We start from the raw sequence: 17,782 nt of genomic DNA, 5'->3' as shown, positions 1-17,782 counted from the left end.
TAATATCAAACTTATTGAGTGAATTTTTAATTATAGATGATAAGGAACTAAGGAAATGTGAGTATAAAATAAATACTAAAATACCTACTTAATAAAACATTTATAATTATTTTATATATAAGGTATATATTATACTTATTATAGGTATTGATTTAAACATAAATAAGATTAATATAATAGAGAAATAATTGATCAGCGAAAGTAAAGTAAAGTAAAAGATAATATAATACTTATACAATTATTCTTAATAGTTAATTATATATAGGTACTATATATCACTACCTAATTATTTTTCACGAGTCCATCAAAACTAATTAATCTTTAATACCGAAATCCACATTTAGTGAGGTTAACAAAAATAATTATCTATGCGACTATGCATTAAGCCTTAACATAAGCATTTAATAATATTGTATCCTAGTCTTCAGATTTAAGAAAAGTCTAGGACTTCCCTCTTTTAGGGGCGGTATGTAAAATAAACCTACATGCATCGTTATGTATATGACTATAGATAGTTGTTGTACTAAATAATATATGTACTTTATTATTATTAGGTAATAAAAAAACTGTTATTGGAGTAAACTATAGTGGTTTGTTATATCCCCAATCAGACGTGTGTAAACTTTCTCGCCCCGCCACGCAAGTTAGCTATCACGCTGCCAACCAAATAATAAAGTATATTATATTATCACGTTAATATTATAATCTAATAATTCTATGATACTCGAAAAAAAACGTACAATGGGCATTTTTAAGGAAAAATTAAGCTTCCATCTTTATTTCAATGTTGTTTGTATACCTAGTTATTATTATTATACAAAATAATATGTCCTCTCGCTACATTATATTCTTACTTTTTTGAAATATATTATTATTATTTATTATACAAATTAAAAAATTAATTATTATCACTTTTATACTATTAGTTATTATTACTATTTATTATTGATGGCGGCCGGATACAAAATCTGAGTGGCGTGGTACCGTCTACTGATTATCACTTATATTATGTGTGTGCATATAGTGTAGTGATGTATTAGTATAATGTACTAATGTGTCATTGTGATAGGTGTATACAGGCCCATATGAAAATTTGAAATACATATAGGTAATATTAGGTAGATAAATTGTTATAATCAGCGTTTAGACTTTTGTATACGAACGACCTTTATTCATAGTAAGTTAAGAAATTCCTTTAAAGCCTAAATCTCAGATCACGCAAACGCAGCTATAAATAATACTAAATAAATATAGTATACTAAAATAGACGGGTAAGCAAGCTCATAGCATTTACATAGTCAATAATCAATATTCTAAAAAGCACCAAACATTAATCACCACCTTATAAAATATAGTTTTACTTTTGTGACAATGTCGTAGGCATATTTAATACTATCTATATATTCGATAGATTGCAATAATTTGGAAAATATTTTTGTTAACCTAAGCTCAAAGGTAGAAACCCGTTTCTTCAAATAAAATATAATAATATATTGCGTCTAGCTAGAGGATTCATAAGCAGCAAATGGATTATTCCAGGAAAAATTATACGCACCTATCATTATTTTACGGAGATTTTAGTAATTTAACAAGCAATTCATTTTTTTGGTGGAAGCCCATCCTTCAGTTTTATTGTTAGTTCTTTGGTCATTATTTAACGTAACTTCGTGTACAATGTACATTACAAACTGAAAGTGGAATTGCAGCAGAAATTCCCCTATAATTACATAGGCACGTACACACGAGAGCACGCTGTACGGCGAACAAGGAACATTTTTTTTTAAATTATCAAAATTAGCTTAAGCGATACTTATTCTTAAGCATCAACTATAAATACAGCGCTTAGTAACTGTAATATAATAAGAAATACATTTTAGTGACTATACTTCGAATTGCCGAGCGTTGAATTCGGAGTGTCGTGTGTTGACGGCTAGTTTTCCCTAAAATTTTACTACAAATAACCAATTAATGTACTTAAATGCATTGTTTTTATTCGAATTGTTACGAGATTTTTAAGGGAACGAGTTAAATTACTTAGAATTACTGAAATTTTCGAACTATCGAAGGTTTGAATTAAAGAGAGTCGACTATATATATATAATATATGTAAATATGTTTAAGGGTATTCGGATAAAAAGACCCTGAAATAAAATCCTTGGAAAAAAAACCCCGGAAAAAATATCTTTAATTAGATAAATTTTATTAATTAATATATTATTTATTTATTTATATGGTATTTAACAGTATTGAGAAATATCTAGATAACTTATCTAGATAAAAATTGAATATCTTTTATATAGAAAATTGTTGTTCACCAGTTCCAATAGTGTGCTGTTAGTTTTGATATTAGAGTGATTTGACCTATTTTTAAACTGTTGAATATTATCTGTATTCTAACGGAGATTTTTTACAATATTTTAATTTTTAAGTGAATTATGAGAATTTTCAAATATTAATATCTCACATACTCAATTTCATATTTTAATTTATAATATCATATTGGAAGACATTAAATATTAATATTGTTCTCACTAATCATCAATCAATATTCTGCACTCATCTGCAGTGATCAGTAATCACTGACCGCTGTTCTCAGTCATGGTTTATTTTTCGACTTCACTCTTCGTCGGTACAATTTGTCAGTAGAACTTTTCCAATTCAACTTTATTTTATAAACCTTAATTCGTTTTCATCAAATTTAAGTTTTTGATTAAGTCAGAGAATGGCAGCTACTTGTCCTGTTTTAATAAAACTACGTAGGTAGTTGTTGCATTGAGGAGGTGAACATTTAAAATTCCTAGTTGTTTTCAAAAGCGCTTGGAAAAACTGGAATTTTTACGCAAAATTGGTTTTTGACAAAATGTTTTTGGTGTAAAATAAATTACCATGATACATGAAATGTTCACTGAATGTTTATAACATTAGAATTTTCTATACACCATACAATTTTCAAAATAAATCTTGACTTGTTTTGAGCTGTTTACAGTAAACATAAATAAAATTGTATTCGTTGTGTCAAAACGCTTGGAAATTTAATACAAGACTCCTCACACATTATTATTACTATATTAGTTTAAAAATATTAAAAATACAGTCACAATTTTTTTTATAAGCATTTAAAGTTCAAATTTTGACAAAATACGTGAAAATCATCTTAAGTTAGAAATTCATACAAATTTAATCTTTGAAAAAGTAATACAAAATAGTTCATAAGTTTGTCTATCGTTATAAAAAAGAAAGTTAACATTTTTACAACATTTGATGTCACTTGATTTATCATTTAGCGATTTTCTTATTTTGCTGTAATTATAAAAACCGAATAACTGTAAATACTAGAAATTTACACCATATGTTTATCCCATAAATACTTAATAAAATTTTCAAAATATTTCGTCTCATTTTGAGCTGTTTACGGACATTTTCAATTTTCATTTTATTGAGTTTTTTTCTAAAATGTCAATAAAATGTTATTTGTTGGGTCAAAAATCGAGGAAGAATTATTACAGGCCTTCTTATATATTGTTACAAAAGCAGTTGAAAAATATTAAAAATAAATTTTCACAATTTTTTTTTATAAGCATTTAAAATTCGAATTTGGACAAAATTAGATATTTAAACAAGGCAGAACGGTTTTAGTTTTGTGTTATATTTTAAAAATATTATTCGTGGGTACTTGAAACTTCTAAAGTATATAATTGTATACATATATAATTATTTTTATTATATGCAAATATGAAAATAAACAAATATATTAATTCAACTTAACCTTCTACCGTATTAATAATAATATAAAATATCCTATAGACTGACAATTGACAAACCGTCTCCACGCAGAATCGTTTTTCGTATACAATAATATATCATTGAATTCAATCAAATGTTTAGTGTACTTATAAATTGTTATTGAATAATATTAAAATTATACAAAATCTAGTTTTAAATATTAAATTTAAAAAAATATGATTAAAAAATGATAAATATTTTATATTATATTTCTATTATTATTGGAATTATTATTAATTAATACGGTAACCGGTAATTTGAAGTAATATTATTGTATATTATCATACTTGTAAATAATAATATACCTTAGAAGTTTCGAGTACCTACTTACAAATCATATCATTAAATTAAAAAAACAAAATTAAAATCGTTATTCTTCGTTTAAATATCTAATTTTTACCTAAATTGAACTTAAAATAACTAGAAAAATAAACTATATTATATATTGTGTATATATATATTTTAGATTATTTGGTTACAGAATCACCTACTAACATACGTGGAACCTTGTATCACATTTTGTTAAATGTTAAAATAAATAATAAATAATATCAATAATTAGAGCATAATCATTGAATGTTTAGTGTTTGTTGGTGAGGGGCTTTTTTCCAGGGATTTTATTTCGGGGCTTTTTTCCACTCATGTTTAAGTACTTGTTGAGTACTACCAATTGCATTAGTATTTTAAGCTTAAGTAAATTTAATTAAGAAATTAATTTACGCATCCTCAAAATAAAATATTTAGCTTATACAATTATACGTGTTAAAATTTAATTGTAGAATTTGATTTTTTAGTTGTTCATATTGTATTATTTAAGATGACTGATGATTGATGAATAAAGCTAGAAGAAAAGATTGGGGCACCAAAACTTCTTTGCAACTAATTTATGAGTTTAGGCTGTAAGATGTACTTTGGGATCCAGAAAATCCGTATTATTTTTCTAAAAAAGCATGGGGAAAAATCCGGGATTTGGTCGAATAACAACGCATGAGATGCGTGTGCCACGCACGGTGTCCACAAGAACGAATACATTCTTCCACATACTGATGCGAGCTTGTTCAAGTTTGGAGGTGCTCTCCTTATTATCCACACAATGTGCGCTCGCGTGTTCTTAACGGTCTGTGTAATATTAGTTATTACTAGTATATTTACTACATAAACTAAAATAATTCTTCCTCTCAGCGGACATTTTTATTTTTTTTTTCTGGACATTTTTGCATAGATTTAGATAAAAGTATAAAATAATAATTGCCATCTTTCTAATAATTATGAAATTGAAGCACATCGTATTGGTACTCATTGAGTTGAAGTTATTTTATTTCTTAACGGTGAAATGGTGAATGCCATCCCTAGCTACCCATTAACATTCAACATTTTAATATGCGCGTAGGTATTGCGCATTGGCGGTCATTAGCTAAAATTTAAAATAAAAATGAACGTGTTTGATTCGTTAAATTGTCATTTAGCGGACTGATGTGCAAGTCGCCTTAGATATTGTATTCTGATGTTGCATGACATTGTCGGTTGGGTATCCGCTTAAATGGTTTTATCCCTTAACCCTCGACATTATTGTTATACAAGTTGTCAGTGGCGGTCAAATAGTATTGTCATGGGGGTGGGGGGTGCGAGGAATTTTTCAACGTGCACCATTTGATCACTAAACATAATATAATATATTATTTATATTGTTATAAATATCGAAGAAAAGGTTTGACTGTCACCGCAAGCAAGATTTATGTATCTTAATATTGTTATCGACAGAAAACGACAAGATGTAGACAAGACAAGACAAAACGTACAACAAAATAATAGTGTCGACTGTCGTGTCGAGTTCATTCGTACCACGCCGAACAGCTGTTCCGCGGTCACGGGTGCCCGGTTTCATGGTGGGTAAATTGCATTGCCCGCTTTCCGTTCACGGTAATGCAATTATTATTATTATAACAATATTGTTATCGTATGACCGTGCGAGAGGCCGCGAGAGCGTTGAGTCGTGACCCGTTACGTCTAATGCGAAAGACTCGGTCGTCCGAACCCGTTATTGTTTTCGCAGTTTCGATTCGCACAGTACCTAAATAGGTATCCGTCAGTTGTAGCTGCAAACGTATTATTATAAACTATATTTAGTAGCGGCACTGCAGCAGTTTGTCCAGCCTGACGGAATTTGGTTCACGTCAAGCCATAATAACATTATTTACCGTGCGCGCGAGGCACGGGGACCAAGACGCCGTTATTCTGTGAGTCGTCCTTATCACGACTCGCCCGATACAACAACTACACAACAACTACAACAATCGATTACAACAACATTTTCAGTGCGAAGCAAACCGACAATATCGAATGTTGATATCTCAGTTTCGTCTCATCGTCCCAACACGACTTTCAACTCTTAACTAAGTGGGGTGATAACGATAATAACGATAATAACGATAACAACGATAATAACGATACTAGCGATAACAACGATAACAACAAATACGACCTCCCTCGATAGTCGACATCCGCCTCACCTTCTACGTGTGCCAAGCGAATAGCAACGATGTTCCCTCAGACCAACCTCGGTTGCGTTTGAAAATGATCTGCCGCCGTTCCGTCGCCTCCGTAACAACGCTTCGCTGCAGCTGCTGTCGTCACGTTGTCGGACGAACCGTTTGTGGAAGGAAGCGTGCTGCTGTTGTACCCACATTCCACCATACTTAAATGCGTCGTTGTTTGCGACAGCCATTCACGCTGTTCAACCCCACGTGTCGGATCGCACAACTCTTATAACCATTTGTAAGTAGAGCAATACGACCAATTATTATTATGCTTCTAGGGTCAAGGCCGTATTTAGCACAAGTGTCGCTATAGGCCCCTGAATAATTTTCCGCTCCTCCACCCTATCCCCTCTTAGGGGAAATAGGGCAAATTCAAATTATTGAAAATTTACTTTAATATAGACATTGAAAATAAAATAATAAAAAAAATTCGATTAAATAATAATTATTGAAATAAAGTTTATAAACAATATCACAAATAAAATACATACATTTTTTAAAAAATAGCATTGCCTACAGAGTCCTACATACAACTTTTCAGCGAACTCGTCAATTATTCTATCGTAATTTTTATTACAAACAATTTTTGCCTCTATGTGTAAAACAAAAATGGACAAAAATTATTTACCTGGAACCTGAACCATTTTTAATACCTACACAAATACGCAACTACAAAAAAAAAAAAAAAAATAGACACAATTATATTTAAAAAAAAGTACCGTGTTCATGTCAAGCTAAAGACAACCACTAAAATTGTTAATGTGATCGCATAGACACATATTTTGTTCTTCAATCATTAATTTAAACTGTTGTTTATCTAGCTTAAAGATTAAACTATTATTACTACGTGTAGGTTCTTAGTATTAATTTTGTGGTAGGTACACGTATAAATTAGGGTCTTTAATAATACAATTTTTACAATAATTGCCATGTAGGTATATTTCAATAGAATAGAATATTATTTGAATTAGGTACTATTATCTTTTATATTATTATAAATTTTTTTTATGCGGTATTATTCTTATTATTTAGGAAAATTAACGGTTTAAGTACCCATTTTTCAGGAATATGATGACAATTTGATATAAATTATTGACTTAGAATAAATACTTACATATATTTATAAAAAAAATGAAGTGCACCTTTATGGGCATTTATTAGTAGGTACATAATCTACTGCTTGCTTATAAATATTTAATTCAATATTCAAACAATAAATAGTTATTAATATTTAACTTTAATAAAAGGAACATTTTAAAATTACTCTGATACAAAATTTATTAAAAATTAAAAAATAAGCATCTAAACATTGAAATATTGATTGAGGGTGCGATTAGTTTTATCTTAATAGTTACACAAATACATAATTTATATAGGTAATATAACCTTTTATAAAATTGCAATTAAAAAGAACTTATAATATAACACTGATCAAAGTTAAATTTTTAAGAGGTAGTTAATAAATAAATTGTTATTGTAACTAGCTAAAGTCATTTAATCTTTAAAAATATTAGTACCTACCTATTTTGTACTTGTATTTTATGTGTGGTTAATATACTAGTATTAGCCAATACTGTGCAGGTGGCGTATCATGGAATGAGGATGGTTTTCAGGTGTAATAAAATATAGACTCAGTTGAAAATGTTTAAGTCGTTTATTGATTCTTCAGTGAAATTATTCTAAGTCCAAAAATTGACAATCGTTACCCTGACTAACGTGAAGGTGCTCGTAACAATTTTTTATTAATATTATTACTATAATTTATTATATAACAAAATTGAAACTATTTCCTTCATTGTACAACGTTCGATTTTAGGGATTTTAGTTAGACTTAAATATAATAAATAATAACGGAAGACCTTGACACGTGTACCTACTCATACAGTCAATAAATTAGCCAAAAAGGTAACTTTTTCATACTACAAAAATCATTCGGGGTTTGACTAAACTATTTTGTGTATCCTAGGTTTTACCGAAATCAATCGGTAAATGTCTGAAATTCAGACTTTTACCGTCAGTAGTCGGCGAAACCTAGGATTTATCGCTATTCGTACTTTTACCTTAACATATATAATATTATCATATATGTAATATGTTATTATATATAGGTATGATGCATTTTATTGATAGGTTAAAAGGTGCTATTTTCATATGCGGACTACCGACATATTTCTGCTCACGTATGCGGTCTACCTTGTAAGACGTAGATAGCATAATACCTATATTGTAATACGCCATGTTTATATTTTCATAATTATAATATAATATGTTTATTAGCTAAAATTTGAAAAATATAATGTATTAATAATATGTCTACATAAAATAAATGAAAAACCTCAATATAAAAAATGTACGAATAAAAATCTTCTAATTGAATTATGCACACAATATACAAAACGGACATAAATATAAACTCAGTAGGTACAACACAATCGACGACAAATTCGTAACTAACAAACTTATTAAATTTGTTATAATGTCGCACAGTAATTGTAGGTAAGTCACTAGGTTAGGTATATCAACAATTTCATATTTTAATAACAATAAACATAGTTGTAAAATACAAGATATGACATATATCAGAACATTTTATCTGACCAATTTTATCTTTTAGTGGATGTATGTGTTTATAACGCTGTTTATAAATAATTATTGTTTTTCTGCTACGATATGCGGTCTACATTTATGATGTTAAACCGCTTGCATTTGTAGTCCGCATATGAGAGCAGCACCGGTTAAAATATAAAAATGTGTGTAGTTTAATATAACATGATGGTTTGGCCGGTTTGGGTATTCGTTAGTTGTACTTCACCCCTTTCTTAAAAATTGTAATTATCCAACTATTACTTATTCGTAAATCCGTTAATTCACTGCTCGTCTGTTTCGAGGTCCTCTGCTTTCTTAACCTGTTCAGTTGATATTTTATATTATATGTATAATTTATGTACCTATATTTTATTTGTAATGTGGATCCAAGGTCAACCTAGCCTTCTTCATGATAATTACTATTGCCATTAATATTAGTTCTATTAGCTATAGGTACATAGGGTATTAAGCTACACCGGGTACTACAATAGTGTAGAATGTAGACATAGGCAGCACTTGGGCATACATACTGAGATTGCCGAGGGGATTGCAGAAATGTACCCATAGTTTATAAACATGTGGGGGATCTTATTCCCTGCATCTCTCATAAACAATACTTGATTAATTATTCTATATTTTTATAATTTAATTTTTTTCTTGAGCAACTAAATATATTTGTTAAAGTGTAAAATATGCTCATTAATTCACAGTTAAGTATTAAATCATTTTTGTCATACATGCTAACAACATTTTTTATTAATAGGATCATAGTATGCCGCATGTATTGTTTCAGTTTAACATATAAACACTTACAAACCTGTTATCTTTTTGAAGAAATAAACAACAATACACTACCTGTACATAAACAATATGTACTAGGTACAACACATCAAATTTACACTAAGCAGAACCAAATTTTATTTGTTAGCTTTAACACTATATAACTATCTATATAATATATATTATAGTCAATTGAAAAATTATCAAACTTAAAGGTAATAACATTATTTAGGTTAAGTCGTGCTGACCCTTATTTTTGTTCATTCCGATAAGTATCTTGAAGCAAACAATAAATGCAATATTATCTTTCTTTAAAGTAATTTAGATAATGCAGACTATTGTGTTTTGATAGTTATTTTTTTAATAAAATATCACTCGTCTATTAAATTGATGACTGAGTTATTATATATAACTTTGTATTATTAAATTATTGTTTGTATAAAACTTTAAAGTACTGGATATCTCCATTCAAGTTAACAACTAGATTTTGGAACTGCAGATGCACAATTCTCATTTAAAACAAAATCTTGTTGAACTGATAAACATCTACACTCCTTGTTAACAATTGGGATTACACATTTTACACATTTAACAGCTAATAGAATCAGTTAAGGCAAAGTAAACACAAATTTATTTGTATTAATATATAATATTTATAATAAATTACCTATTGTTAGATATTTTGTAATTATTAAAAGTAATCAAAAATACAATTGTTTTTAAATAATAATATTTCTTTTCATTTATATCTACTACTTGTTTAAAATTTCTATGGGTCGATTTGAATACTTCCGTAGGCCGAGCAGATCCATTTGGCACACCTGATATAGTGCATATTATATGCCTCTATTGATATTTTCAGTTTAAAGTTATAATACTAAAATATTATAATTTTAAAATGCTTATAACTCGCTTCCAAGTAGACTTCAAAATTAAAATATCAATAAAAACCAGGAAGATAATATTCTTACCTTTGTAGGAATGTAGAAAGAGTATACATTATTTATTTATTTATTAAGATTTTATGGACTGAGCCATTTAACAATATTGCATAGCACATATATTAATATACAAGAACAATATTAAATTTAATATACTAAGATTTATACACAACAATATTAATAATAATTTAAAAAGAGAAGGAAGAAGGATTCACATTGGCAATGGACATAATACACTTAATATGTTCATTTAACATATTGTTTGTGGAGAATAGTGGAATGGAAAAAGGGACTGAATGTCGGACTGATCGTTGGGAAACCTTAAAACTAATCAAGTATAGGAGGGTAGGTGAGTCTATTTTACTAGATTGAATATTTTTTAAGAATTGGAGATTAAGTGAATGTTGACGATCAACCAAGGAATCTAAACTGAGTCTTATAGCTAAAGGTTCATAACCATGTTGAGTATGAGAGATTTTTAGCAAAGAACCAGTAACCCTAAACTTTATATGCATGCACCTCATCCCTTAATTAAAAAATAAGAGTTAGTAACCACCTAACCTCTGTACTGTATATAAGCACTATAAGTACCTACACTATAGAACTACAAACTATATCATATATATTATTATTTAATATACAAAAAATATTTTTTTCGTTAATACCCACTAGCCACTATTAATCTTTAGTTAGATTTTTAAAGCAATTTTCTTGAAAATGTTGAAATAAAGCACCTCCTAAAGCACTTAAGTTTTGAGAAACCCTGAAGTGATCTTCGCAGAACAGTTTAAGAAACACTGCTCTAAACCATTAATTTTTCTTTGAACACCTCACTCCTTGTTTTTTAGCACTTCGGGGACAAAAGTTTTTTCTGCCTATTTGGATATTACCAGAGGAGTAAGTGCATTTATATATTATTCATTGTTTGAAATCAAAAGATTTTGGAAGACCATCAAAAATTATATTTTCTTTGATTTGTATTAATAGGAGTATAGATAAAAAACATACAATTTTCCCATTCAAACATCTTTTTTCTACCTAAATGAAAGATATTTACAAAAAAGATACCAAGTGTTTTGCTTTGTTATCCGCATTAAATATACGTTTACTTAGTCTTATTGAAATGTCTTCATAACATATATATATATATATATTTGTATATTATATATTTATATGAGTAATGAAATTAGTCTTACAGCAGATGGTTACAAGACTGTTGCCTTCACTGAAAAGTCAAACCTCACGACTGGAGTATAGTCTTTGTTTTTTATGTAGTTCAAAAAACACTGTCATATTCAAAGTAGTTACCTATTAGGCAATGTTAACCGTTTTGAATCATTGAATTAAAAAGAACACCGGTTAATACCAATGAGGTATTGATTGAGAAGCAGTCAGTATCTTATCTGTTTTGGATGAAATAATAAACTTTTTCTCCTTGTGTAAGACAATTTTCTCCTGGGAAAAATAAGGGTTCATTATATTTATTTGAACTAAATGAATAAATTAATTATTAATATTCACTCATATAAATAAACAAAATATTTAAAAAGTTTTCAGTCAATTATTAATATTTATCAGATATTCTAGGTATTAAATTATTTTTTTCGTATAATATAAACGTATATATCTATCAAACTTTTATCTCATTCAGGGTGTTCATAATAATATTATGTTACTCGTGGTTAAGTTAATTAATGAATAACGAATTTTTCGGTTGGTAAATGTGTGGTTTGCTCATGTTATGAAAATGTTGGTGATTTTAAAGGGTCCAACCCTAAAATGCCTACGATTAGTTCATGATTTCAACGTACAATTTCTACAACGAAAATCTTCGATTTATTCGACCGTATGAGATTTGGAAATTTCGGAATTCCCCTTGTTCTTTGTGGATGGATGTCCCAACACCTAACCATTGAATCATCCCTACAATATAATAATATTTTGTTCACTGTCCGGCTTACGTACCGTTGAGTTTGCAACACTGTAATCATGGCTCTGTGGTCACACCAGTACTATACTGACAATATTTGGTGTCGGTTGAATGGGAGTACTGACTAGTCAGGGACTACTGAGTACGTGACTGTCGATTGACGCACAACTGTCTTTGTTAGTTCATTTTGTCCGTCGTCCGGTTCAACACTCAACAAGTCTTTCGAGATTTTTATTATTCATTTATGCGTCAACACGTTTAAACGCCTGTAATGTTCTACATGTGAGTATGAGTATTATACCTATGATATATTTCGATACTCAACGTACATTCTTTGGAGATGAGTTTATATATATTAATGTTCATAATCTTATGGTAAAAAAATGGTATAGATCCAGTATTATCCGGAGTTAAAAACACGTGTTTTTTCCGTCCACAGTAATCTCGGTTGCTACTTGCTATCATTCTACTAATAAAAAATATCTCGATCCACTGCGAATATAACCACGGCCGGTATATACCTAACATGTTAATAATTATATATCCACTTTTAGATAGTTAAAATACCATTAAAATACCATTAAAGTAAATATATAATATTATTATTTTCCATAAGACGGCTATGCTGACATTAATCTAACTTAACCTTCATGTAAACGTAATTTAATTTCTTACAGTTAGTACGGACTTTGTTCACACTGATTAAATATAAATTACCTAAATTAAGAATCATATTTAAATAATCAAACGGATAATATGAATAAACCTAAAACCAGTTAAAAAACATTAGTAGGTAGGTACTTGATAAGTCGATGTAGTAGAGTACCAAAAATGGAAATAAAATGGATACCAAACTTCATTTAATTTTGTACCTCATTAAAAATTTAAAATGTCTTCTGCCCGTAGTATGCATAGTCAATTTATGTGTCATATACCTAACACATAGTTTAAGAGGACGCCACACCCGCATGTGTTGTCTCCATCTTACCAACGCGTAACATACCAAATTTACGCTCAGAAATTCAAGTTTTATGCCGTTAGCTTAAAAATTAGAGTGAATTGACCTATTATGAAACTTGATGGTAAGAACGTTATCTGTGTTTTATTGGAAGTTTTTTTTATGATAATTTAGTTTTTAAGTGAGTTATAGCGTGTATAATAAATGTAGGTAATTAAAAAATGCTCATAAATTGACTATATATACGGCAGAATTTTAATTATAGATGGTGGTTACCCTAATCAAAGTATGTACAGCCGTACTTATATTCTTTGTTCATTAAATAATAAATATTACATTTTCTTCGGGTATCACTTTAAATTCTTATACCAATTATTTGTATGATATAGTCGGGAGAATGAAAATTGGCTGCTAGTGATATGTTAGCAACCTTTTTTTTCTTCGGAAAGCAGGAGTACTAAAAATCATAGACAACATAATTCTATAATACATTTGTATTAGGTAATTATAATATAAAATAATATTATCTGAATATAATATTTCAAAATGCACGCTCTGCAAAACCATCTCAAAAATTCACCACCAGAAGTGTGCGTATCAGCAGCAAGTTTTCATTCCCCCGACTATAGTATTGATTTTAAAACTATATTATTAAATCTAACCTATTGTAGACTCTTTTTTTTTGGTACTAAAAAGTGTCATTTCTATCATATAACCTTAAATATTACCACCTATGCATCTAATAATAAGTTCAATATTTTTATAATTATAGTAATAGGTATATTATTTTTTTTAAATAGCTGTAGCCAATACTTACATGCGTGTCGTAATTAAATTAGTATTGGTTTTGCATAATTTAACAATTAAATTAGGTATAATAATTAAAATTAAAAAAGCATAAATTTCTAATACAAATAAATAATGCTCTTCATTGTACATAGTTAATATGCTTTCGATTTAATCTGTTAAAATATCAGGGGATCGTAGAACTCGTGTTTTTTTTACGTTTTAGTAATGTCAATGTCCGATTTTAATTTTTTACGCGTGTATGAACTCTTTGAAAAAATATCTAGGCTTTTTAGGAAATTAATTTTTTAATTTTTAAAGACCTTAAAATTAAGATTTTTTTTCAAAAACCACATGAAATAATTGCATTACATTTATATTTAATTTGGGCACATTTGATTTTAAAAATGATTCCTGAAGAGCATACCCAGTCTAGAAGCTTATAAAGTCAATAACCATCTCTTCGAAATTACAATCGAACTTCGTAAAGCATGTTTAATTTACTACTGCTTTTAGTATTTTTTATATTTATGCAAACAAGAATAATATTCTAGTATTCAAGAATACTTATTATAAGTATAATATATTATTTTTATTTTTCCCGAGTTATTAACATGTGCGTGCGTGTGCGAGAGTTGCATCAAGCGGCGGTTTCCCGACGCGACATTACAGCAATTCTCGGAAACAAACTAATGTTCAATTACTACTCATGCTTAGACATAGCCCAAAATTTTCATGTCATGTTAATTGCCTGAATATTACTCCTTAAAACATGATACGCCATGAGCCCCCTTAATAATAAAAACTCACGAGAAATAATCATAGGAAGAATTGATAAATACCAAACACGGTAACTACTTATTTTGTGTATCCACTATATAAGTACACTCAACTACTTATGTCAAATTTGGAAATAAACATTTTTGTAAATAATATTGAAAATTTATTTGCAATTAAAAATAACATTTCTAATTCAGTTTATATTATGTAGAGCATGGATTTTTCTGCACTAAAAAGTATCAAATTGTGCCATATAATGTCCAGTCAAAATCGTGAAAATATGCAACACATATGCAAGAAATTTTTTTAAAAACAGAACAATCATTTAACATATTTTCTAAAAATATCCAATTTTTTTTTTAAATTTTCTCTTCAATATGCAATAACCATTAAATATGCATGAATATGAAAAAAAGATTCACCATTAGTGCGTGAACGCCGTGAACACACCGTCCTGTTACAGCCACAGCATTAATAAACCGTCAACATACTACGGTTTATGACAGCCCCAGCGGTTATAGATCTGTGCGAAACCGGACAGTGTGTTCTCCCGGCCTTAGATTTAAACTATTATGATTTGTGAAGATAACTGACAAAAATCCAAAAATTTTAAAATGATAAAAATATGCAACTGTTTAGAAATTTGCGCTTATGTAAAAAAATATTAAATCTCTACCTAATTAATTCTAAATTTTTTGCTACTAAGGTACTCATAGATTTTAATTATGTATATATAAAATAAATTGTATTTGCTAATTGAGTTATTTGTTGTTTTTTAGGTTTTTAAGCCAGTGAACAAAGAACAATTGGTATCAAATTTATTTATTCAACATACCTATTAAAATAATTTTAAAGTTCAAATTTCTTTCTTCAAAATACGTAACATTGATCATATCAATGAAAAATTCTATGGTTTTATCAGCTAATAAACCTAGAATATTAAGAAATGGTAAAATTGTGATATCAAAAACAAAAAATACGATTAAAAAAAAGTCTCTTCCAAAAGAAAAGATAAACAATAAATTATCTTTTCTTAAAACAAGTTCAAAAGAAATAAGTAATTTAAATGTTAAAAATAATAACGAAATTATGGTACCTTCTAATTATAAGCATATATTTGACAAACGTCATTTATATGTAATGCTCACTAAATTACCACCATCAATAATCTATGGAGATTCGTTTGATGATCATAACAATATCAACAATAATAAAAATTATACAAAATTAGAAGATTATATTCAATTAAATGAACTTCAAATATACAATAAGCTTGAACCAAAGATAGAAAAATGTAATATGTTAACTGCTACAAAAGAAACTAAACAGACATGTATGACATCAAACTCTTTTAATAATAAAAGTGTTCCGAAATCTGAAACATGTGATCATTCAGTAATTAATCAAACTCCAGATGTACGAATTACACGTGGAAAAACAATCAAGCTTCAAACAGAAGAAAGAAAACAATTGGATCAAATAATTTTTGATAAATTCCCCAACAACACATTTAAAATGTTTGCTATTAAATTATATGATATTAACGAAGAAGTAAAATTTCTCCGAACCCTTGGATTGATATGTCGTTTTAAATGTCCCTTTACTAGTAAGTTAAAAAAAAAATAATGATATACATAGTTTGCTTTTGTCATGAAGTTAAAATATTTGTATCTTGATCTTAGTTTTTGTTTACCTAATTAATTATAATATTATATAATTGTGTAGAAGAAACTTGAAACTTAAAATTAATTTAATTTAGGTGATAGGTCTGGATAAATATAGCCTTTTAAATTTAAAGACTTTTTATTATTTAATCTCATTTAATTATTGTGTATAATGTATTAAATTGTATGTATTAAATTACATGCTGATGTATGTTATAACTTATTTATATAATTAACTATTTGTATAGAAGCAATTCAAATATTAGTCAATATCAATTAACTACTTTTATTTATTTCACTGAAATTAGTATATATTATATAAATGGACAAATAATTTAAAACTATCTAACTTAATATACTTAATTCTCATTATAATTAATTAATTTAATTCATTAAGAACTTAACTATGAAAACATGTATTTTATCCTAGTAGGAATCCAAGTGTGTTAATAATATTTAAGACAATTGTTTACTAACAATCATTTTGTAAAATATTTACTACTACTATTATAAGTTTGTTATTAATATAATTTAAACTAAATAGTTTGTTATTAATTATGTGTAAGACTATAATAATTGTTCATTCATAAAATCCATCAAACATTCATTATTATAATTGTTATTTAAAAACATGTAATAAAAATAATTTAAATAATTTAATATGTGTTAATATGTGAAGAGGCTTTATATCTTAGTAGTTAATATTTATTTAATACAACTATATAATCGCTTAACTGAAATATCTACAATTTATATTTTCTTAAGTGTTCATCTTTTATAGTTTGCAAAAATGCACATGATCGATGATCAATCAATTTCTAACTCAAAACAATTTGCACATTTTCGTGATTTTTACGTATTTTTTCAAAATTTGAATTTTAAATTATTATAAAAACTAATTGTGACTGTGTATTTGTAATATTTTTCAACTACCATTGTTACAATATATTAGCAATTTTGTACTAAATTTTCAAGCTTTTTAACAAATGAAATTTGATTGACATTATAAGAAAAAAAAAACTAAAAAAATTGGAGTA

At 27.9% G+C, this 17,782-nt stretch overlaps 1 protein-coding gene across 2 annotated transcripts; it reads left to right on the top strand.

Moving 5' to 3' along the window:
- Positions 1-5,780: 5,780 nt before the first annotated feature.
- On the top strand, positions 5,781-17,380 carry LOC132936735 (uncharacterized). 2 transcript variants are annotated; one of them, XM_061003488.1, is made up of 2 exons: positions 5,781-6,558; positions 15,861-17,379. In XM_061003488.1, the coding sequence occupies exon 2, from the start codon at positions 15,979-15,981 to the stop codon at positions 16,705-16,707; it is 729 nt and encodes a 242-aa protein (XP_060859471.1). In that variant the 5' UTR covers positions 5,781-6,558; positions 15,861-15,978; the 3' UTR covers positions 16,708-17,379. The 2 variants fall into 2 exon arrangements, with proteins under 2 accessions (XP_060859471.1, XP_060859472.1); XM_061003489.1 differs by lacking the exon at positions 5,781-6,558 and adding an exon at positions 12,699-12,839 and having other exon boundaries at positions 15,861-17,380.
- Positions 17,381-17,782: the final 402 nt, after the last annotated feature.

This window comes from Metopolophium dirhodum, chromosome 1, assembly GCF_019925205.1.
Source record: "Metopolophium dirhodum isolate CAU chromosome 1, ASM1992520v1, whole genome shotgun sequence".
Taxonomy (NCBI): domain Eukaryota; kingdom Metazoa; phylum Arthropoda; class Insecta; order Hemiptera; family Aphididae; genus Metopolophium; species Metopolophium dirhodum.
Note: the sequence above shows the minus strand (reverse complement) of the source record. Positions and strands in the feature narration are given on the sequence as shown.